The sequence below is a fragment of the Sminthopsis crassicaudata genome, chromosome 1 (genome assembly GCF_048593235.1).
Source record: "Sminthopsis crassicaudata isolate SCR6 chromosome 1, ASM4859323v1, whole genome shotgun sequence".
NCBI lineage: Eukaryota > Metazoa > Chordata > Mammalia > Dasyuromorphia > Dasyuridae > Sminthopsis > Sminthopsis crassicaudata.
Window position 1 is genome coordinate 71991793 of NC_133617.1, and position 25949 is coordinate 72017741.

Sequence of the window (25949 nt, forward strand, 5' to 3'; positions counted from 1 at the left end):
AATTCCCAAAATTAAGAGCTCACAAGATGATCAGAAGTAGTAGTATATGGATACTCTCAAGGTTATCACATAAAAACTTTAGTACTGACTGTGACACATAGGAAATGCTGGCACAAGACTGCCCGGCATGGCATGTCTGTATCAAAAAAAGGTGCTAACTCAATGAACAAAGCAGAATTGTAGAAGCACAAATGAAACGTTAGCTGAGCAAATCCAGAGCTAGTTCCACTTTAAAAGTTCTAACACACTACTTGTGACCAATCAGTGATAGTGCCTTCCAAATACATATTCATCTAATTAGCAACAGAATAACACTATACCCCAATTCAATATTGTAATGTCATTGGTATTTTTTTGAAAACAAAGGACAAATAACAGCTTGACTGCAGTCTTCCCTGTTAGATTATGAGTTTCTTAGGGCAGGGACTGTCTTTTGTCACTTTTCCTATCCCTGGTGTTTGGCACCTAGTAGGCACTTATAAATGTTTTTATATACATATGGCTGGTAAGTGTCTAAGGCAGGATTTGAAATCAAGCCTTCTTAAACTTCAAGCCCAGGATTAATCCATCATGCCAGTCAATAGCTTTCTAATTGGTCCACCTGTCTCAAATCTAACCACAATCCATCAATACAGCTTTCAAGATAATATTCACAAAAACAGTGGTTTGATTATGTCATTCTGCTCAACACGTATTGGACTGTGGTCAAATACAAATGCTTTGCTTTGGCACTCTACCTCCAATGCTGTGAACCAGCGCAAGTCTGTCAACCATTAAACATTTAAGTGGCAAACACCAGTGATACAAAAAGAGGCAAAAGACAGCTCCTGACTTAAGCTCAATCCAATAGGAGAAACTATAAATGAGCTTGTTCTTCCCTTATACATGTACATTCATTTTTGAAATACATATTTCTTTATGAATCATATTGGAAAATAAAAATCAGAACACAAGGGAAAAGGAAAAACAAGTGAACATAGCATGTGTTAATTTACATTCAGTCTCTATAACTCTCTCTGGATGCAGATGGCATTTTCTATCCAAAGATTATTGTGATTCCTTTGAATCACTAAATGTTGAGAAGGACCAAGTCTTTCAGAGGTGACATTACACAATTTTGCTCTTACTGTGTACAATATATTCCTGGTTCTAATTGTTTCACTCAGCATCAGTTTGTGTGAATCTTTCCAGGCCTTTCTGAAATCAGCTTATTCATCACTTTTTATGGAATAATATTCTATTACTTTCATATAACTTATTCAGCTATTCCCCAATCTTCGGGCATCTTCTCATTTTCCAAATCTTTTCCACCACAAAAAAAGAGCTGCTATAAACATTTTTGCGAAAGGGAGCTTTTCCCTCCTCTATGATTTCCTTAGGATACAGATCCAGCAATGGCATTTTGATAGCCTTTTGGGCATGTTCCAAATTGCTCTCCCAGAATAGTTGGATCCTCACTAATCACTCCCTTCATCACTACTAGCTATCATCTAGTATTTCTTTCTGATATTTCTTGACGAAATTCTTTGGAAAGCCAGCTACATTGGGTGCCTCCATTTTATTTTCTCTTATCCCTCCAATAACGCAGAATCTGCTCTCATGATTCAACACGTTACCAGTATCTCTAAATTGCCAAATCTAATGTCCTTTCCTCAAATATCATGCTACTTGATTACTTTAAAACTTTTGACACTGTTCATCACTCCTTTCCAGGGAACTTTCTTCTTTTTAGGTTTTCATTACATGGTTCTCTCCTGGTCCTTCTACTTGTTTTAAGTACTCTCTCAGCTACTCTCCCCTGATCTACAACTAGATAATACTAAAACTTGGTAATCAAGGCTATCCCTGAAGGCTCTGTCTGGGGATCTTCTTTCTTTCTCCTATACTAACTTGCTTATCTTATCAGTTGCCCAGGGCTCAATTATTATCTCTATGCAGTCCATATCCAAATCTATTCCCTTTTTAGTCCTGTTTAAAAGAATTGCCAGCACATTTCCAAAATATTGGAATTGACTCTAATTTATAAGAAATCAAGCCATTCTCCAATTGATAAATGGTCAAAGGATATGAACAGACAATTCTCAGAAGAAGAAATTGAAACTATTTCTAGCCATATGAAAAGATGCTCCAAGTCATTATTAATCAGAGAAATGCAAATTAAGACAACTCTGAGATACCACTACACACCTGTCAGATTGGCTAGAATGATAGGCAAAGATAATGAGGAATGTTGGAGGAGAAGTGGGGAAACAGGGATACTGATACATTGTTGGTGGAATTGTGAATACATTAAGCCATTCTGGAGGGCAATTTGGAACTATGCTTAAAAAGTTATCAAACTGTGCATACCCTTTGATCCAGCAATGTTACTAATGGGCTTATATCCCAAAGAGATCTTAAAGAAGGGAAAGGGACCTGCATGTGCAAAAATGTTTGTGACAGCCCTCTTTGTAGTGGCCAGAAACTGGAAACTTGAGTGGATGCCCAACAATTGGAGAATGGCTGAATAAATTGTGGTATATGAATATTATGGAATATTATTGTTCTGTAAGAAATGAGCAGAAGGATGATTTCAGAAAGGCCTGGAGAGACTTACATGAACTGATGCTGACTGAAATGAGCAGGACCAGGAGATCATTATACACTTCAACAACAATAATACTACATGAAGATCAATTCTGATGGACGAGGCCATCTTCAACAATGAGATGAACCAAATCAGCTCCAAATAGAGCAGTAATATATTGAACCAGCTACACCCTGTGAAAGAACTCTGGGAGATGACTGTGAACCACTACATAGAATTCCCAATCCCTCTTATTTTTATCCACCTGCATTTTTGATTTCCTTCACAAGCTAACTGTACACTATTTCAAAGTCCGAATCTTTTTGTACAGCAAAATATTTGTTTGGACATGTATACATATAGTGTATTTAATTTATACTTTAACATATTTAACATGTATTGATCAACCTGCCATCTGGGGGAGAGAGTGGGGGAAAGGAGGGGGAAAATTGGAACAAAAGGTTTGGCAATTGTCAATGCTATAAAATTACTCATGCATTTATCTGGTAAATAAAAAGCTATCAAAAAAAAAAAGAAAGAAAGAAAGGAAGGAAGGAAGGAAGAAAAAAAGAAAGAAAAGAATTGCCAGCGGCAGCTAAATGGCACAGTGGATAGAGCACCAGTCCTGAAGTCAAGAGGACGTGAGTTCAAATCTGGCCTCAGACACATAACTTTCTTAGCTATGTGATCCTGGGAAAATCACTTAACCCCAATTGCCTCAGCAAAAGAAAAATATTTTTGATGATTATAATAAAAAACTTTGCCCTTGAAGCACATCTCCTTTCTATGTCCAAAAGAAATTTAGGAAAAAAGCAAATTTAGTTGGATTATCTATTTTGGTGGCCCCACTGGCTTATTTTATTGTATGAAGAGTTGTGAATGATCATTAACTTATTAAAGCAAAAGACAGATTATTTTGCTACAAAAGAATAGCCTTCTCTTTTCTTCTTATGTCCACTTTGAATGGCAGTCACTTTTTTGAGGTGCATGTTCTGATTTTTCTCTTCCAATATGATTGATTCATAAAGATATGTGTTTTAAAAAATGAATGCAGGATATTCCTCCCCTGAGGCAATAGTGACTTGCCCAGGGTCACACAGCTAGGAAGTGTTAAGTGTCTAAGGTCAGATTTGAACTCAAGTCCTCCTGATTTCAGGCCTGGTGCTCTACAAAAATTTTTTTTAAAAGATATTAACAATATACCCAGAATTGTCTTTCATATAACAGTAATGGATCTACATCAGCCTATCTATACTCTCTTACTAGGACCCTGGTAAACAATGGAATACATTTCTGTGGATGCCAGTCATGGTAAGGGGCTCAGTTTACAGTTAAAAGGATAATAGGTTTTCCCATCTTGAAATTAATGTGCCTGTGCCTTATTATCACTGTATTAAGACCACTAAGCTAAGTACAAACCCAGGTAGATTTTGCTTTTGTCAACTTACGAAAGAGGTACTATGATGAGGAAAGGTCCATTGATACGCTTGTGTTCCATGAGGTATGTAATTAAAGCAATTGTCTGAATAGTTTTGCCAAGACCCATTTCATCTGCCAGGATTCCATTCAGGTTATTATTATATAAGGACACCAGCCACTCCAATCCCTTAATCTAAAAAGAATAAAAATGCAAACAAAGGTAGTGACATTAAGTTAATTAAAGAGAAAGATATACTTTGAAAATGACCTCAAAAGACAAGGGTTCTCTTTTACAAAGACATCAGATCAGTGAAGTAGTAATTGAAGTGTCACTTTCTAACCTATTTAATACAAACATATAACTCTTTAGAGATTTTGGGAACTTTTGAAAAAAATACACAAGTATCATTTTTAAATGGAATGATATTTTTCTCAAGGAAATTTGGGATCCTAGAACAGAAGCAATAAAGTTCACTGATTTAATAACTAAGTTCTAATTTTTACAATTTTTTCTGCCTCTGGAAATTCCCACTGAATAAGGGCTTCTTTTCTGTGAAATCTCATTTCTTCACTGAGCCAAGACTTTATGGAATAAGCCTCAACAAGTGGTTAGCAACAAAAAGAAGTCATGTCCAAACAGAAAAAACAATGAAATAATTTTAAATTATTTTAATCAGTCAATTAATAGAATGATCTTTTTACAGATTTCTTTTGATATTTTGATAAAAACAATCTAGTCATTCTGTCCATTCATTCGACCAACTGGCATTATTAAACACCTATTATATGCAAGGCCTTGGGGATACAAAAACAAAATATAATTCCTGGAACTTACATTCTATAGGGAGAAATGCATTTTGATGATTCAATGAAACATAACTTGAGGAAAGAATACTAACAATCATGAGTTTCAAGATAAACTTTCTGGAGAAAGCAAGACCTGAAGGAATATGATGACTTTAAGTGGGAGATGTGAGAAAGTGCAAGGCATACATGGGGGATATGATTCTTCTAAAAAGGAACAGATCAATTCTCCCCTTTCCCTCAGCATTTTATGCTTTATAAATGAATAAAGAAAATTTAACTTAGAACCAATCTAACAAGAGGCATGTGAAGCATATAAGGAGCTCACTGTTCTCTACTTTTCTATTGATAGAAAAAATTGTTCTTCCATGTGTATACCAGATCACTACATTTCATTTGTAATTACTCTATTTGAGCAGCTTAAAAAGAAAATATGGAATTCCTGGCAACAGAGAAAAATGATTTGTATCTAATATCTATTTGAAAGATGAAAATATGGTATTGTTCAATGTTATATAGCAAAGTCTCTTTGATGATGTATGTTAGAAAAGTAAAAGCCCCATGTGCCTGATGCTTGGGAAGTCATATTCCAATTTTTTCTATCTCTTACCTGGTACTGTTTGAGTACACCATTAACCATAAGTGTAGACTGTTTGTCCACTCTTTCAGTAACTGCATGGGCCACAGCATAATATGACTGCAGACCACGAGCAAGGGCCTGAGAGACACCATATTCATCATCGACATCTTGCTTGGCATTCCTATAGTTTGATTTTTAAAAAAAAGAAAAAGAAAAAGAAAAAAAAAAAAAGTCAGGGAACAGATACTTAGTGTTCATTTTTGTAATAAATATTGTACCAACACAAGTTTCTTTAGCATGGTTATACTAGACTATTCCATTGCTTTGTAATAGGTGTCACATTGTGGCACTGTGGTGAGGGACAGAGGCTGGAACCCAGAGGATCCAGCTGGAGTTCCTGGTTTACTATTTAGTGTTTCCTGAAGCAAAGCACTTCATTTCAAGTTTGCTCAACTATCATATGAGGGAGGTTTGGGAAAAGATATGTTATATTCTAGCTCTAAAGCCTCAAACTAAGTTTTGTACATTTTTAGGCTCTCAGAGTTTTGAAATATGATGCAGCAGGACAAGGACAAGCCTGAAATAAGCAGGATAACTAGTTACACTACTGCCTCATTTAGCCATGATTATTCCACAATTTCTCAATCTGTAAAACTGTTACTCATTACCAGTTTTGAGTCCACAAACTAAATATGGGAAATATCCAAATGTCTTTACTTTAAAAATAAAATAAATTCACTTCTGGGCAGAAGTCAAAGAAAGTGGGCATTTTCAATGTAACTGGAAATGAGCTTAGAATGAAATTTCCAGGGGGAAAAAACCCCACCAGAAAAACAAATGGATCTGACTTTGATTTGCATACAAAGTTTTCCAGAATGAAACATGTCTTGTAATAGAAAGTCAGAAATAGATAGGTTTCCCCACCTCTTTTGTGGGGTCTGATACAAGTTATGAATCCAACAAGTTAACTTATTAAGTGAGACTTTTATTTAGACTCAAATCATTTCTCAGAAGGTGGTAAAGGATTCCTCTTACTCAATAATATGTCTTGCATCCACTTCAGAGACATCATCACTGTCTGGATCTGGGATCTTTTTCTTTTCATCTACAGGGAGAGTAGGTTGCGCTGGTTGCGGCTGCTCTTCCTCTTCTTCCTATCATTTCAACAAAAGTTCTTGTTAGTGGGAACCCATTTGCAGGATGTACTTTTGCAGTATTCAGATATATAATGATTTTGAATACATTTCTTTCTATATTTTTCCGCTAGCTTTACTTAATTTTAGAAAACTGATGCTTCATGTGAATTTTATAACTTGCTACTAGGTTATTGTTTTGTTTTTTTAAACAGCTCACAATTACTTTAGTTACTCTTGTAAATATGGACCCACAGAAATAATTTCTATTCAATCTTTCTCTGAAATTAATAATAGGGAAAAACTAAAGATCAGCTAAAAACAGTTATTGTGTTCAGATTCCTAGAAAAGACCATTAAAAATTGACAAAGCAAATATATCCAACTGATTCTCACAAATATTTGACCTGGATTCTATACTTGGCCTATAATGTTTTATATGTTCTTATGTAAACAGGAGATAGTGTCAAAAAAGCTTTAATTTCAATAGATGCTACTTATGATTTTAAGGAAAACTCCATATATTCCTATGCTCTCCACAGGTTTTATTAGGAATGGGTATTGTATTCTGTCAAATATTTTTTCTTCATCTACTTAGATAATCCTATGATTTCTGTTAGTTTTGCTATTGATATGGTCAATGATGCTTATAGTTTTCCTGATACTGAACCAGTTCTATAATTCTGGTATAAATCCCACTTGGTCACAATGTATTATCCTGGTGAGAAGTTGCTGTAATCTCTTTGCTAATATTTTATTTAAGATTGTTGTATCAATATTCATTAGAGAAACTGATCTATAATTTTCTTTTATTTCTTCATGATTTGCTTCTTCCAGCACCTTATCTGTGTCATAAAAGGATAGGATTATGTTTCAATTAATGTCCACAGTCCCTCCCCTCCCCCAGGCCGAGGTTAAGTGACTTGCCCAGAGTCACATAGCTAGGAAGTGTTAAGTGTCTGAGAGCAGATTTGAACTCAGGTCCTCCTGAATTCAAGGCTGGTGCTCTATCCACTTCGCCATCTAGCTGCCCCTCAATGTTTAAGTTGACTCTAGAGAGCTATCAAAGCAGACTCAAAAAGCACTATTTTTCTCTTCTTTGCCTATGTTTATTTTTTGGAGGAGGGAAATGGAAGAGACTTTCTATATTCAACAAGTATTTTAAGCATTATATTAAATAATAGCACTGAAATGACATCCCTATTTTACCCCTAATCTTACATGAAAAGGCCTCTTGCATTTACCTATCATACAGAGATTCCTTACTATATTAAGGAAAACTCCATTCATTCCTAGGCTTCAGTGCTTTTTAAAAGAAATAGATACAGAATTTTTGTCAAATATCTTTTCACATATACTGAAATAAACATATGCTGCCTATTGTAATTAACATAGCTCGTTATGTTTATACTTTTTCTGATACTGAACCAAGTTTGGCTCCATAATACAAATTCAATTTGGTCACATTATAATCATTTTAATATGTTGTTGAGGCTTTACTGCTACTATATTATTTAACATTTTATGTATGTTACTTTTAATTAAGGATAATTTGATCTCAGGAAGATGAGTTTTCTTGATTCCAGGTCTGGAACTTCATCCAGTGTGGCACCTAAACTGCTTTGCTGTTTGATATAATATACTAATACATTTCTTGGTATTTTTTTTTTAATCTGAGAATTAATGTGTGACTTATTCAATTTCATTTTTTTAGACTGTGTGACTTTTTTCTCTATTTATCTGTTTATCTGAGCATATTACATGATGACAAATATTATAAAAAAAGTTTTGTTGGCTCTTAATAGAGCATAGTAGTTTATAATTATTTAGCAATCTTCTTTATAATTGATACTGGCACCTGGCTTTCCTCTCTTCAACAGTCAACTAGCTAATAGCTTGTCTTTCCCTTTCTCTTTTTTTTAAATGTAAATTTTTGTAAATGGAGGAAAATGCTCCTTGAATTCATTTGTTAAGCTCTTTTGATTTTTCAGTTTCTACTCGATACTTAGTTGTGATTTTCATAAATTTTATCTTTTTGTTTTTCTAATTTTCTTACAGTTGCTTGTCTGATTTATTGATTTGTTCTTCCTCAATTTTTCAGAATTTAAATAGTAATTTTTCTTTAAAAGTCTGATGTAACAGTTCTCTTAAGATTATATGGGCCAGTTGTTTTTTTCTTTGATAGTTCTTTTATAGCTATTTCCTTTTCTGAGACTGGATTATTTAAAGTGTCCATCTGGTCTTCTATTAGTTTTACTCATACTTCTATTAGTATTACTCATATAAGTATGAGTATTTTATATTTCTGAATTCCTTTCTTTTATGTTTTCAGTTTTGTCAGCAAGTAACTTTATAATGTTTTGATTATTCTTTTTATTTCTTCTGGCTTTCCTGTGACTTCACTTTGTGAAATTTTGTTCTCTCTTTTTAATCAGATTAGTAAAGGACTAATCAATTTCATTAATCTTATCAAAGAACCATTTTAAAATGTATTAACCATTATTATGGATTTATTTCCCCCTTCAATTTATTTATTTTCTGATTAAAAAAAAAAAACTCTTCTTTTGTGTTAATTTTAGGTTATTTTCTAATTTTTTAAATGAATATTCAGTTAATTTCCTTATTTTGTTTATGTACAATAATATATGATTTCCCGAGGACTACTTTAGCTGTGTATCAGAAATTTTTAAATTTGTATCAGAAATTTTGGTATGCTATTTCTTTATAATTTCCATTTACATGGTTATTTCTATGATTTATTCTTTGACCAATCTACTAATGATTTCATTATTAAATCTCCTGTTGTGTCTCTATCTTTGGTTTGTAGTCCCTAAACCAATTTCTCTTATATTCTGGAAAGGATGTATTGATGATTTCTGTCTTTAGGGTATATAGAAACTTATATATTCTTTTGCTATTCCATTTAGGAAGTACCTTAAATCCTTAAAGACTTAGTATCTTTTAATTCTGGTTTATTGAGAAATTTGTTCAATTCTGTAGTTTGCTTTTTTTACTCCGTTATTTATCCAAAACCATCATTTGTGATATTAAAATTTCCTGTCATTGCTGTATTTAAATGTTTTCTTAAAGATCAAATAGTTTCATTTGTAAATTTGGATGCTGAAAATTTTTAGTGCATTGTCTATGCTTCCTTTATATATGTTTCCTTGTTTATCTCTTAATACTTTTTGAATATTTCTTTGTTTTCTCTGATAGCATAATGGTAACTTGGATTCATTTGTTGCACAATTTTTTTCATCCCCTCATTTATTCTGCAGGCCCTTGTTCTGACACTGGTATACCACTCACTTCTTTTTAGCCTCCTTGATTTATTTCTTTAATCCTTTAGAAATTATGTTTTCATTACATTTTAGTTCATAAAAAAAAATGTGTTCTAATTTTCTGCATGAAATTTTTATTCCCTAGTCACACGATCGATTTTTATAAGGTACCACAAACAGGCAAGAAATAAATATATTCTTCCTTATTCCCTCAGTAATTATCAAAAATTTATCAAATTTAACTTTTCTAAATGTTTATTCTGCTCCTTAATTTATTTTATCTTAAAAACAAACAAACTCCACACCACAATAAACCAAAAAAAAACCCCTTTTTTGTTATATTTGTTTTTTGTTATATTTGTCTGTCTTAAAGAATTATATTATGGTTCCTATTATGTCTTTGTCATGTTTCCCTTTTCATTCCATTAACTTTCTTTAGTTAGATGTTTTGTTATTTGGAACATAAATATTAAGTAGGGATGCTATTTCTTTGCCTGTGGTACCTTTAAACATTATATAATTTTAAGATCCATTGTCCCCCTTTTGACTATGTCTCCTTTTGTTTTTGCTTTCTCTGAAATAATGTTATGAATTCCCTGAAGCACATACAATAAATTTTCTACCTTAGTTTTAACAGTGAGAATTTTTTTTTAATGTTTCAAATACTTTGTGTAAGTATTTTATTGAATTCTGCTTCCCCATTTCTTTTGCTACTTTATTTCATTTTGGGGGTTAAGTTTATCCTATGTATACTATTTATTCTATCACTATGTATTTCCCTTTATCATATTCTCTTCCCTGTTTTTACAAGGAAAGTGGTGAAAAAGAAGGAAGATGATAAATACTAGTGATCTCTAATTAAAGCAATGTGCTTTGGGGCTCCATTATTCCTCCCAAATGGCAATAATTTCTTCTTTCATTTTTCCCTTTCATGAGCTACCCTCAAAAGCTGAAGTTTATTTTCCTTATGACTACTTACTTCCTATTACTATCCTTTATGTTAAAACTCCTTCTCCCTTTTCACATATGTATTTCTCTTTTGACTTTAAACATCTACACAAGGCTATACACATGTGTTTTCTTTCAATTCTCTTTCCCTCTTTTGTCTGGTTAAGAAGAGATAAAAGTAATAGTTGTGTTAGTGCCCACTTCTACCACCATTTCCTGTGTTATTTTATCCTCTTCTTGCTTACTCCAATCATAATAAATTTCTTTCTCAGTGTACTTCCTCCTCCCGCCCCCCCCCTCCCCCTACTGACCCCTTTTCTTTTTTCTCAAGGTAATCAAAACAATACAACTATACCCACAAGTACTCTTTATCTTATTCAAAGTTTCTGCTCAGTTCTGGTCTTATTAGGAGCGCTTGAATCTCCTCAACTCCTTTAAAATTTCATTTTTTTCCCTATAGGATTGTCAGATTAAATTACTTCATTATAAGTCTTTATCTTTTTCTTTTAGATGATCATATTACAAGCTATCTTCTTTATTGCAGTAGATTTCAATTCTAATATGATCCTGATTGTGATTTCTTGGTACTTAAAACTTTTTTTTTTTTTTTTAAACTGTAGAATCTTGAAATATTTTTTCTGACCTGGAAGCTCTAGATTTTGCTTAGGAATTTTTTTTAGAAAGCATTGTTATACTGTATATTTATAATTTCTTTAAGATGGTATTATAGTTTAAGTCTTAAATTTTCAGGGACATTAATGGTTAGTCAAGTCTCCTTGACCTGAAGATGTCTTACATTTTTTTCCCCCAGTTCCTAATTTTATGCTAAGATTTCTTGTCTAATTTTGGTATATTTTAATTTTCAAGAAATCCATTATTATGGATAAGGTTTCCTCCTTTTTGCTTCTACCTGTTTGCTTCAATTTATATCTTTTTGTTGCAAAGTTCTTGATTAAGTTATAATTCATGTTTAAAATCTATTTTCATCTACATATTCATATAGTTATCATAGTCAAAGCCTGTTCTTCCTCTCAGATTCTACTTGTATTTGTTAAGATGTCATTCTCTTTATTTGAATTTGTTTACTTTGGTCTCTTCTTCTATTTTATTATTTCTATCCTCAATTTCTGAATTAGGATTTTGGGCCATGGCCAGGAGTCTCTCCCTTCCCCAACTTTGGGTGGGATAATTAAGCTCTGTTGGGTACAGATCTTGAATACCCAGGCCTATTCCTCTAATTCTCACTACACCTTTTATCTACCCTCTTGAGTATTAAAAATTTTCAAGTAGCCCAGAAAATTAGGTCATAGGTCCTGATGTCATGGAATTCTGGAGCCTCATACACAAGATGAGCACTGAAAACTCCTGATCCATATGTGCAATCTGAATTCTGCAGATTTTCAACTGCCCTAGAGCTTTCTTGTCCAGCCCACCCTCTGTTATTCCTGTCCCTGAATACAGAATAATGCCAAATTTAGATGCTCCCAGAACATCTCTAATCTACACAGGCAGATTTCCATCCGTGAACCTTTGTTCACAATTGGATTTTCTGGCAGGATCTCTTTTCTACAGCTTTTGATTGTCTTTTTGTTTAATCCTAATAACAAAGACATTTACTATAGCTTCTCTTTGGATTTGTTGATCATTATTTGATCTAATACTATTTTTAGGTCTTTGCTGAAGTAAATGCATAAGAGTTATTAGGCTTCTTTGTGACCACCTCAATCATCTTAAACTGCAGTTCAGTGTTCAGAACTTTAAAGCCTAACCTCCCTATAAAAGAAAAGTAGGCTGATTCCCCAAAAACTTTTCCCTCCAAAACCTAAAGTTTTCCTTAAATTTTATTTTAAATGTTGCTTTATATAATTATCTAAATATAATTGTTCATCACAATTATTTTAACCTTGCCCAGTTTACTAACTGAATGTAACTAAGAATGATGGTCAACTCTCTGGTGATAAGAAGTCTTCAAAATATAAAAAAAAGAGCTGTTCCTCAAATAAAAGTCACTGTCTATAGCCATTGATTACTTTTTCTTATTGGACTTGCTATAGCTTCCATTCCCTGCTGGCAAAATCTCTGAAATCTAGAGTCCCCTCATTATGAAAATGAAGTAGCGGGCAAAAGTTTTATAAATTTCGGTCTATATGCCAATGATTATTATAAACATAATTAAGTTTTAAGGAAGTTCTCACCTCCTCCTCCTCTTCTGAACCACTCTCTTCACTATCGGATCTTGGTGCTACTTCATATCTAAATGGGGAAAAAATGTTCACATTTTACAACAAATATTAAGATAAACTACTTTAGGTATGTATGATATTTATAAATTAAACAAATATTTTATTAGAATAAAAGGGATAAAACAATTCAAAGCCTAATCAGTGCTATATGGAACTGTCTTACATACATACCCTGGATTCATCTCAAGCCATGCCTCCAATTGCCCTGCTTTGGGGGCATCTGTGCCAGTGAGGATTTTCCCACTTTCTACATGGATCACTTTCACAGGGAGATCACTCATCTGACTGGTTTCATCCAAAGGCTGAAAAAATAAAACATGACATATTGAATTTTCACATCTACTTTTACATATATCTACAGTTACTTTAAATATCCCAAATTGACAGACAAGCTGAACTTCAAAGCAATTTACACTGAAGCATTTTCCCACACTTAACTAATATTTTCCTAATTTTCTACTATGAGCTATTATTATAAAAAATATAAATAATGTGTATTTATAGAACTTCATTATCTAAAGCCTATTTGGTTTTTGAAATATATTTGCCAAATCTCCTTAAATTGTATTTCTTTCCATGAAATGTTTAGTAAATGCTCTCATTATTCACTCAACCAATCTTAAAGGCAAGGTTGAAAATTCTGAAAAGAGAGCTACAAGAACTTGCTATTAGAGTTGGCTCTAAGTTTTCTCTAGAATAGACAAAGTCTATAATAGCCACTAAGTGCTTACTGTTAAAATATGAAAAAAAAAAAAAAAAATCATTGATTTATTAATTTCCCTTGATTATATTTTACCTTAGTCACTATTTTTAACACTTTCCTCCAGTTTCCCAAAGAAGAGAAGAGGGATTTTTTTTTTTTTTTTAAACTGCAGTGGAATGCTGACAGATATTTTCCTAATGCAAGATTTAAAATAATTATGTGTTGGGGCAGCTAGGTGATGCAGTAGATAGAGCACCAGCCTTGAATTCAGGAGGACCCGAGTTCAAATTTGGTCTCAAGACACTTAACACTTCCTAGCTGTGTGACCCTGGGCAAGTCACTTAACCCCACAGCCTCAGAAAAATAAATAAATAAAAATAATTATGTATTTAATAAAATATATTCACTTATTAAAGTATTAGTATAGGTCCTGCAGTATCTTATAAGAATAAAAAACAACCAATATTCCATGCTGGCTGAATTAAAAAAAAAAAAAAAAAAAAAAAATCTGTCGCCTAACCTCTCCATCTGGTCCAATTGCAGGTGTCTGTCCTTCTGCGTTCTCTGCCTTCTGAAATGAAAAGAAAAAAACTGATTATAAAGCATTGCTGAGGGTTCAAGGCAATCAAATACCTAAAAAAAATAAAAATAAAAATAACCAATAGGAAATTGATACAAATTTATTTTACCTTCTTTTTCTTTTTCTTCTTTTTTTCCTTGGCAACCTGTGCAGCCTTGTGTTGTCGTACCAATTCTGTAAGGTTAGCCACATACTCATCTGTCTGCTGAAGTAGGTATGCCAGACGCTTATCTTTCTTTTGGTCAATAAGCTTCCTATATCCTTCTTCATCTTCAGCCTATAGAAATTACAAGTTATATGTTCTGAGCATCATTTGCAAAAAAATAAATAAATAAATGAATGAAAAGATCTCATTATAAATGAAAAAGTTACACACACACCCATCCTTCCACCCCCATGATAGTGCCTACAAGACTTTTACCATAAGTCTTCGCATCCTCTCCTTCTCAATTCGTTCATTCTCTTTCTTTTGTTCCCGCTCAGTATTAGCGTGGTACGTAGCCACTGCTTTTGTGAGTTTTTGGATTTTGCCAGTGACAGATCGATGGTATTCTTTGAAATCCTTGGCATGTTGAAGAATGCTATTGAGGTATTCCTGAAATAAGAGACCCGGATGTTTAAGATTCTACAGAAAATCTTAGGCTACAGCTTATTTAAGTTAGACAAAGAATAAACATATAATAACTAACAGGGTGAGTAGGGCTTTGTCACCAGGTGCCATTATCTAGGGAGTATGCTTCCCTTGTTGAGAGCAATGATTCTGGGGAGTGGGTGAGATAGAGGTCATATGCAGGAAGAGTAGACAAGGGAGAACCCATCACATATTTGATACTGCCTGACCTCTGACCATCATCTTCCAAGAACCCCACTGATATTATACCCTTCTATCTCGCAAGAGATACAGCTGAGTGGGCTAAGTTGGCTGACTTGATCATTCAGACTACATAGAATCCATTAATTTATAATTATGATTAGAAACATAACATATAACAAAAGATTAGAAACATGACATAATAAAGGAAACATATGTTTCCTTTGCAGTTATTTCTCTGAACAAATTTCAATAACTATCAAAATGCTTGAGTAGGATACACAGAGCAGTGGTTAACCTAAGAAAACATATACAGGAGAGATACTACATTGTTTCTAAGATTCACCTGGTGCTTTTGCCGGCGTTTCCGCTCTTGTTCAATTTTTTGCTGCTTCTCCAGTTTCTCTGTTATTCTGGCCTCACGAAGGGACTGCCGCTTACTGCGTTTGTAAGCCTTGGCATTCAGTGCAGTTTCCAGGGCTGTGTCTCTTCTCATGCATACCACAACTTCCTGACGCAGCTTTTAAATAAGTTGCCATTTTTAAAAAATTAGAAGCAGTACATAATTACATAAATAGCCATAATTATAGATTACATAATAGTCATAATGACAAAGACTAGAAAAAATATTTTTCACTAGCTAAAGCATTAAATCTAGGTTCAGACAAGGAGTCCTGGTAAACAACTAAAAAAATTATAAACATAAATTGGGAACATGGTATGTATACTCAAATGAGAACAATTTTGTTCAACTAAGATGCAGTTTTTAAAAGCACTGGACCATTTTTAATAGCTTGTGTCACATTTTTGAAATACAATTTAAAAAAATTAGTGAGATACAGAAGCCATTCTTAACAGAAATGGTATAATTGCTATTCATGAACATAGCTTATACCTATAAATAAAAAGAAGAGTCAATACAGTTAACAATTGCGTAAGTGTGTTGGGGGAATGTTTTAAAAGAATAATAATTAGTTTTCTTCACTTTATCAACAATTATCTATATGCCAACTATTGACTTTACTTGCAATATGGATTGAGATTTTTTTCTTTTTCTTTTTACTGGAAACAGATTTAGAGGAGGAAGAAAGTTAGGCATAGAGTTGAGCTACCCAGCCCCCTTTCTGCCCAAAAAAATAAAGAGGATCACTGAGTTATTTTTTTAAATGCACAAAAGAGAATAGAAGGATATTCACAAGAAAATAGAGAAGCAGGACAAAAAAAAAAAAAAAAATTTTTTTTTTTGAGACACTGGGGTTAAGTGACTTGCCCAGGGTCACAAAGCTAGGAAATGTTAAGTGTTTGAAACCAGATTTGAACTCAGGTCCTCTTGACTTCAGGGTGGTGCTCTAACCACTGACTGTACTACCTAACTGCCCCACAACAAAAGTTTTATGCATATCCTGCCCTAAATTAACTTTACCCAACACTGAGTGTGATGGCACAATCTCACAAATGTTACAGTTCCAGGGTCTGTCCTTACCTGTCTCTGGAAGTTTAGCAGTCTGAGTGCTTTGAGTTCAATAGTTGCTTTTGTTCTCAAATCTCCAGCCAGGGAGCCAGGAAGGTTTTCAAGTTCCTGAATTCGATGGGCAATCCGGGCCTGTAACCTATTGAGAAGAAACCAACCCATTTACGTAGGGAATGAAAACATAAAATGATTTTTGTTTACAATGTTTAGTTTTATTCAGAACATCTAAAGAAAACTAGACCTTCCCCAAACACAGGTCCTTAAATTCCGCCCTTAACCAGGGCAAAAAATGCTTTCAAAAAACATGTTGTACTATAAATTAATTAATACAATAACAGTCAAATATATCACAAGTCAAATTATGGCTTTGGAAACAAAACAAAATTTCATACAGTAAGCGCCCTTATATATATTATGGTACGGTTGGCTCATAAGATGATTATATAAGGCCAGTAAAGGGGAATTTCTTTAATAATTTTATACTGAGGTTTTCAGTGCTCAAATATCAGAATTTTTCTGACTGTAAAAAACACAGATTTCCTAAGAAAATGCTATTTCAAAATTGAAGAGTATATAAGATAACAGTAAAGCATTTCAGAAATTAACATCTCCATAGTTTAGGGAAAATAAAATACAAACTTGAGAAGAAAGCAAACAATACTTACCTATATTCTCTCTCCTGCAAAATTTCTACTGGATCAAGTCCTCTCGGCTTCTGGATAGGAGTGATTCGATTCTGTTTCTGATGGAGCTGAACCATGGGGGCAGGCTGGGCTGGCTGTCCAGGGGACTGTGTCTGTGGTGGCATTACAGGAGAAGCTGCAGGAGGTACTGCAGGGGGTGCTGGTGAAGGGCGCCCAGTTGGCTGGGGAGGAATCAGTTTCTGAGGTGTGCTAGTGGGGGCTGCAGCATTTGCCATGGGTCCTAGTTAAGAATCAAAGAGAAAAAATTGTCAGAGTCATCTGGGAAGATGGCAGTGTAAGTCAGAAAATTCCAAGCTCTTCAGCTTTCCCCCACAAACAAAACAAAATGGCAGCTAAGGCTGAACATAGCCCAGTGAAAAACAAGTTAAGAGTTAGGGGCAGAACCAATCCTCTGGAGAAGACCCAGAAAAGATCTGAACACAGACAGGAGGGTTGAAGTCTGGCTGGTTTAAAGCAAACACCTCTAGGTTATTTCTCCTGACCCAAAAAGTGTGGAGTCCTGGGGCTGAGCGCAGAGGAAACCTCTATTTCAGCCACAGAAACTGTCACCTTCTGGACCTTCCTGAGTCCAGAAAAATTGGGGGAACCTCTGCTACTAAGGGATGCCAGGCCCAGCTGTGTAGCTGAGACATGCAACTGAATGAGAAGGAATCAGCACAGCCAGTGAATACAGAAGCAGGTGGGCAGGGAAGCTGCTGGCTGTGGGGACTAACAGGAGGAGCTCTTGGTGTGGGGTTCCAAACCAGGGGGGAGAAGCAGTATTGACCCTTCTTCCCCAGGGTTATTGATTCAGACATATGCATCTGATAAACAATTGTAAAGACAGAACTGTTAAGCCCTGATGAAGAAGCCTGTGATGGGAACAAAAGCATTCTTTATCATACAATGAATCTAAGACATACTTGTTAAGCTTAGGACAGAAAAAGGCTAGGTGGGTACTAACAACAGTGACTACTGTCCTCCCATAGCAATTTTTCATTTTGTAAAACTTGTGTCCCTATCGTCACAGAATTCTATTTAAAAGGGTTATCTAATGTTACTTGGACTTTTCTTTAGTTCTTTCCCTACATTAGCAGAATTACATTTTCAGCAATCCCTTTAATAAGTTATTATTCATAATCACAAACTTCCAATAAAATGGAACAAAAGAAATGATCTATTCAGTAAAATATGCTGTAAGTCAACAGGTAGTTTCTATCTATACATTTGATTAACACCAGGAGTGAGGGGTCTTCCCTTATCCTTCAATTACTCTGGCTTAGATAGCTCTTGCTTACACAGCACCAAATGATTAAAAACTGTTTTACATCATCTCATTTGGCTCCCTTTAAGGTTAAGTGCTATCATTACCTCTATTTCTTAGCAAATAGATTCAGAGAAATTAATGCCACACATTTCCAGGTCACAAAATTAGTGTTGGAGGTAGGATATATGAAGTACAGATCTTCTTAATTCTAAGACCACAGTTTATTCTTCATACTTTATACTGCTTTTTACAGTATGATCTCAACTATATAATTAAAGGCAGGTGGATGCAGTAGTTTTAAACATCACACATATATTTACTGAATCAATTAACTTGTTTATGAAAATAAAAAGATCAACAACTTTTATTACATTAAATTAAAAAGGTTTTACACAAACAAAAGCAACAGAAACAAGATTAAAAGATAAATACAAAGTTAGAAAAAAAAATCTTTACAGCCAGTGTTTCTGATAAAGGTCTACCAACATGAATCCTATCATTTTTAGCTATTTTTACTAATTTAGTCAATATTAATTAAGATTTCTCAAATTATTGATGAGTGGGAATAATTTGAACAATTTTTCAAGTTTATGCTTACTCCTTTTGAGAGCTGTTTATAAAATAAATTCACCTGGGATAAGAAAAAAATTAACAAAATCTCTAATAATCTGTTCAAAATATTTGTATATACCTATAGGCAATAAAATACAAAATATGTAAGACTGAAAGATTTCCCAAAAGTGAAGTGGACAAAGTATATGAATAAACAAGTCACAAAGGATGAAATAAAGACCATGTTAATAATTACATCAAAGACTGCTCTAAATTACAAAGAATAAAAAAGGAATCCAAATCAAAGTAATTCCAAAATAAACTCCACCACACAAAAAAATTGACAAAGATTGACAATTAGTATTGGGGAGATAATGGAAAGACAAGCACATTAATCCCCATTGTGGGGAGTTGCAATTTAGTCCAACCATTCTAGAAAGCAATTTAGAATTATTCTAAGAAAGTGATCAAAATAGCTATCTTTTGACCCCAAATAGTAATGCTATGTAGCCCAACAAGGTTGAAGTAGAAAAGAACTGGAAACAAAAGACATCTGTCAAGTGAGAAACGGTTAAACAAATTAAAGTTACATGACTGTAGTGGACTAATAATTTGCCATCAGAAATTAAAAAGTAGCACGAAACCAATATGGGTAATTGACTAAAATAGTTTAAAGGAACAGACCAAAAACAAAACAAAATCTATGATCCTAATGTTAGGCCATTGTAAGGAACAAGACTGACTAATAAGAACTAAAAAAATGCATCTTCTTCCCACGTTTGCAGAAGTGGGGAACTATACTATATAACATTACAAATACTGATGAGAATTAGTTGATTGTATGGGGTTTTTTTTTCCCCTCTTGTTTATTATTTAGTATAAGGGAAGGCTCACTTGTGCTAATAAAGGTGATATAAAAACAAAAGATATCAATAAATAAAATTTAAAACGAAAATTATTCACATCCTTAGAAGACTAAATTAAGATAGACCATATCAGTTCCTTAGATATTCTGGAATGTCAAATTTATATTGGATACAGTTATTGAAAAACTTTCCCCAAACTTTTCATTTTAGAAAGATGGCATTCTAGGGGAGGGAGTAAAGGGAGGAGGGGGGGAATAATTTGGAAAAATGAATACAAGGGATAATATTATTTAAAAAAAAATTACTCATGCATATATACTGTGGGAAAAAAAATTCTAAATAAATTAAAAAAAAAAAAAAGATGGCATTCTGTCATATAAAATTTATTTTCTGGATAACAAAACCATCAACCTTTTCTTTAGCAGTTTCTTACATTTGTTTAAAAGATATATTTTTCTATTATCTACAAAGGTAAGATAAAAATATATTATTGGTTGTTAAATGAATTTTTAAAACACCAGTCTCATTGGAGCTGAGAATATTAATCTGAATCAAATATGTAATTACATTAATATCCAATTTTCCTAGTAATTTATGAAGAAATCTTTTAGCCAATGGTTTTTAATAAAATATAAACTACACACAGGATACTATTTCTGGCTTCATTATTACCTCTCTCAGTATACCAGTATGTTGGAATGGGTAACTGTCAAGTCCGGGCTAGCTCCTCTGAAGAGCTCAGAATCAGCCAGAGTCAGGAAAAGCAAAAGTCCTTACCCCACATTGGAGGCGCCAAAATGTAATGTTGTGTTGTCTCTAGATTTCTCTGGGAGGAGATCTCTTTTCTGTAAATCCTTTTCTCTGTAAGCAGGTTTTTTGGGAGGCTTCTGGAGCCTTCAGCCAGAGTGAAGGTAGAATCTCCAATCCTCCTTCTTCCTGAATTCTGGCTCCTTTTATCCTCCCAGAGAATGGGCTTAGTATTACAAAGCTATAAACTCCTTTAAAGGTGTAAACTCCTTTTAAAGGTGAGAACTCTGAGCTAGAGAATTGTTAAGTACCATGCTAAATTAGACAACTGAGTTAGCACCTAGTAATCCTAACAGATATCAGAGGAAGTCAGAAATACCAGATTTAATTTCGACCTCTGATATTTAACTGTCATGTTCTGGGGCAAAGCAACCTTCTTCCTTAGCCTCAGTTTTTTCATCTATAAGAGTGTAATAAAAACACCTGTATTAATTACCTCTATATGATACAACTTGACAGATGAACCAAATATTTAATATGTATTTAAAAATACATTTATAAAAAATACTACTCTAACCAAAATTTGTGAGATGCAGCCAAAGCAGTAATATGGGGAAATGTTATATAATAAACTTGAAATTCTAAAATTAAAAGGAGAAATTAATAAAATTGAAAGTAAAAAAACTATTGAATTAATAAAACTAAGAGTTCACTTTATGAGAAAACCAACAAAATAGATAAATCTTTGGTAAATTTGATTAGAAAGAGGAAAATGCACAACTTTGCTAGCCAAGTTGCAGGATACAAACAAAATAAATCCACATAAACCATTAACATTCTTATATATCACTAACAAAATCCAATAGCTAGAGATACAAAAAGAAATTCCATTTAAATGCCAATTGTATAAAATATTTGGGAATCTATTTGCCAAGGCAAAGTCAGGAACCATATGCGCAAAAAAACACTTCCACACAAAGTCAGATCTAACCAATTGGAAAAATAGTAGGTGTTCTTGGATAGATCGAGCAAATATAATAAAGATGACAATACTACCTAAACGGATCTATTTATTTAGTGCTATACCAATCAGACTCCAAAAAAACTATTTTAATGATCTAGAAAAAATTACAACAAAATTCATCTCTAAGAAAAAAGGTAAAGACTTTCAAGGGAACTAATGAGAAAAAAATCAAAAGAATGTGGCCTAGCTGTACCAGATCTAAAACTATATTATAAATCAGTAGTCACCAAAAACAATTGGTATTGGCTAATAGATTGGTTGATCAATGGAATAGGTTAGGTTCACAGGACAAAATAGTCAAGGACTAATATATCTAATGTTTGACAAACCCAGCTTTTGGGATGAGAATTCATTGTTTGACAAAAACTGCTGGGAAAATTGGAAATTAGTATGGCAGAAACTAGGGATTGACCCAAACTTAACATCACACCAAGATAAGGTCAAAATGGGTTCATGATATAGGCATAAAAAATGAAATTGTAAATAATTAGAAGAACATAGAATAGTTTGCCTCTCAGAACTGTGGAGGAGGAAGGAATTTGTGACCAAAGAAGAACTAGAGTTCATTATTGATCATATAATACAAAATTTTGATTATATTAAATTAAAAAGCTCTTGTACAAACAAAACTAATACAGACAAGATTAGAAGGTAAGCAATAAACTGGGAAAACATTTTTATAGTCAAAGGTTCTGATAAAGGCCTCATTTCCAAAATATATAAAGAATTAACTCTAATTTATAAGAAATAAAGCCATTTTCCAATTGATAAATGGTCAAAGGATATGAATAGACAATTTTCAGATAAAGAAATTGAAACTATTTCTAGCCATATGAAAAGATGCTCCAAAAATCATTACTAATCAGAGAAATGCAACTCTGAAATACCTCTCGGATTAGCTAGGATGACATTATAAAATAATGCTGAATATTGGAGGGGATGTGTCCCAACACTGATACATTTGGTTGGTGGAATTGTGAATGCATCCAATCATTCTGGAGAGCAATTTGGAACTATGCTCAAAAAGTCATCAAATCATATATACCTTTTGATCCAGCAGTGTTACTACTGGACTTATATCTCTAAGACATCTTAAAGGAGGGAAAGGGACCCGTATGTGCAAAAATGTTTGTGACAGCCCTTTTTGTAGTGGCTAGAAACTGGAAATTGAAAAGATACCCATCAATTAGAGAATGGCTGAATAAGTTATGGTATATGAATGTTATGGAATATTATTGTTCTGTAAGAAATGAGCAGAAGGATGATTTCAGAAAGGCCTGGAGAGACTTATATGAACTGATGCTGAGTGAAATGAGCAGGACCAGAAGATCATTATATACTTCAACAACAATACTACATGAAGATCAATTCTGATGGACGTGGCCATCTTCAACAATGAGATGAACCAAATCAGTTCCAATAGAGCAGTAATATATTGAACCAGCTACACTCAGCGAAAGAAATATGAGAAATGAGTGTGAGTGAACCACAACATAGCATTTCCACTCCTTCTGTTTTTGTCCACTTGCATTTTTTATTTCCTTCTCAGATTATTTTTACCTTATTTCTAAGTCCGATTTGTCTTGTGCAGCAAAATAATTGTATGGACATGTATACATATATTGTTTAATATATACTTTAATTTATTTAAGATGTATTGGTCAACCTGGGGAGAAGATGGAGGGAAGGAGGGGAAAAGTTGGAACAGAAGGTATTGCAAGGGTCAATGCTGAAAAATTATCCATGCATATATATATATTTTTTGAGGCTGGGGTTAAGTGACTTGCCCAGAGTCACACAGCTAAGAAGTGTTAAGTGTCTGAGACCAGATTTGAACTCGGGTCCTCCTGAATTCAAGGCTGGTGCTCTATCCACTGCGCCACCTAGCTGCCCCCTTCCATGCTTATATCTTGTAAATAAAAGATTATTTTAAAAAAAGATAGTTATTTAGTAATCAAACCCTTAAAAAAAAAAATACTACTCTATTTCTTTTACCTGAACAGTTTCATTGAAAAATAGCAGTGGTCTCTAAGTTTTTCTGTCTTACATATGTCTTTAAGTACAGTGTCTGAACACATGAACTACTATACTAAATAACTTATATAATGTGCCTTTGTATAAATTATAATAGGATGAGATGAAAATGAAATAGTATTTGACCACAGAGTTAATATTTGACCAAAAGAATTAATAGGTATGTGAAGAGTTACTAAGTAAGGGAGTGACATGGTCAGACCCATGGTTCAGGAAAATTACTTTGGCTGCTGTATAAAGGATTGGAAAATAAAATTAAGAACCATTCTAACTAAACTCCCACAACAAATCAGGCACTATGATAAGCACTATGGATAGAAAAAAAGACAAAAATTAACAGTCCCTGCGCTTAAGGAGCTGATGGTCTACTGGTTAAGGACAACATACAAATAACTATGAACAAATAAGATCATGCATAAATATTTTTACCCTCAATGTATGCATATACACACATATACATACATACAATTTGGAAAATTTTTTTTGCAGAAAGTAGGAATTAAAGTAAGCCAAAGAAACTAAGAAGCAAAGGTGAGAAGGGAGAGAGTTCCAGGGAAGGACAAAAGTAGAGAAAATACCCAAAAGTTAGGAGATAGAATGTCACATATGAGGAACAAACAGCAAAGAAGTCAATGTCACTGGACTGTTAAGTATGTGGAGATGGAGGAGTATGGTGAAAGAAACTGGAAATATAGAAAGGGACCAAATTATGAAGGCCTTTCAAAACAGAGGATTTTATATTTAATTCTGGAGATGAGAGTCACTAAAATTTACTGAATAAGGGATGGATAGAAGAGTAGATTACAAGTATGGTTAGACCTAAGCCACATGAAGATGACTTTGAGAACTTAATGAAGATCAGATTAGAGTGGAGAGAGTGTCTTGAGGTGGGGAGACACCCAAGAAGCTTATTGAAATAGCCCAGGTCTAAGATGATGATAATTTGCACCAATGTGGTGGATGGACATATATAAAGAGATGTGGCGAGGCAAAAACCAGCAGGACTTGGCAATAGATGGAATAAAGGGGGTGAGAGAGAATGGGTTGAGGATCACACTTGGGTTTCAAATCTAGGTGAATTAGAGGATGGTAGTGCCCCTTTGTCCAATACTTATTACCTGTCAAACTCCAAACCAATATTACATTCACTATTTATCTCCTATGCTTCTACATTCATGTTGTACTGAAGATGGAAGAAGCTACACAACTATTAACTAAATCCACCATAAATTCACGTTATCTAACAAAACTGGGCCTTCGCTACAAGACAGATTTTACTCCTCTGACTTTGAACCCTTATTACATTCTTCATAGATTGTTTCAGTCTTCTCAAGGTTCCTATATTAGTGTCTCTGAGCCTAAAAGAGGAATTCAGTTCCCATTTTAATGGAAAAAAAGGAGCCTGCAGAAGTGAGTTCCTTCTTCTCCCTACATTTTAAAATCCCTTGACATCCCCTCATTCTTTAATTTACCCCAGTCTCTGATAAAAGATCTCACTGATAAGGCCAACTCTACTTGTATCATTGATCTCACACTTTCTGTTAGCTCCAAAGCTGTGTCTCTATAATCTCTCTCTCATTTCTGCCTCCTGTCCTTCAAGTCCAGTTAAAATCCTATCACCTACAGGAAGGCTTTATCTTCACCCTTAATGTTAGTAGCTTTCATTCTATTAAATACCTCCAATTTATTGTTGAGCTCTTTGACAGCAAACATTGTTTTTTGCTTTTCTTTATAGCTAAGTCCTTAAAGCTTTTTCCTCCTTCCTTTTTTTTTTTTTTTTTTTTGGGGGGGGGAAGAAGGACAAGGTGGAAAAGGCAACAGAAGTTAAGTGACTCGTGTAGGGTCACACAGATAGCTTCATTCTGGAATTTCAACCATGTTATCATCATCCCCATTTTAAAGGTGAAAAAACAGGCAGATATCATATCAGTAATTTGTCTAAGGTCACATAACTAGAAAGTATGTGAGGCAAGATCTGAACTTAGGTTTTCCTAATACTGGTCCAACACTCTACCGGGCCACTGATGTATCTCTCTCTACATACGCCTAATTGATTTTCCTAAAACTAAATTATGCCCATGAAACTTTTCTTCTAAATAAGATCAAGTGGCTTGAAATTTCCCAAAGAATCCAATAATTTATGTTTGTGATATAAATCCTTTTACAACCTGAACCTAGCCTACCTTTCTAGGCTTATTACCCATTACTCCTATGCATATAATTCTGCAGAACAACCAA

At 33.8% G+C, this 25949-nt stretch overlaps 1 protein-coding gene across 12 annotated transcripts in view; it reads right to left on the bottom strand.

Moving 5' to 3' along the window:
- Positions 1-25949, bottom strand: part of SMARCA4 (SWI/SNF related BAF chromatin remodeling complex subunit ATPase 4) — a 98788-nt gene that overhangs the window by 36903 nt on the left and 35936 nt on the right. For all 12 annotated transcript variants that reach the window (XM_074311787.1, XM_074311777.1, XM_074311757.1 and 9 more), the window contains 11 exons: positions 17204-17462; positions 16551-16677; positions 15414-15587; positions 14678-14851; positions 14366-14533; positions 14197-14247; positions 13145-13275; positions 12926-12983; positions 6405-6523; positions 5400-5550; positions 4015-4178 (listed from right to left, as the gene is read on the bottom strand). In XM_074311787.1, coding sequence (XP_074167888.1) covers positions 4015-4178; positions 5400-5550; positions 6405-6523; positions 12926-12983; positions 13145-13275; positions 14197-14247; positions 14366-14533; positions 14678-14851; positions 15414-15587; positions 16551-16677; positions 17204-17462 — 1576 coding nt within the window. The remainder of the gene's footprint in view (positions 1-4014; positions 4179-5399; positions 5551-6404; positions 6524-12925; positions 12984-13144; positions 13276-14196; positions 14248-14365; positions 14534-14677; positions 14852-15413; positions 15588-16550; positions 16678-17203; positions 17463-25949) is intronic.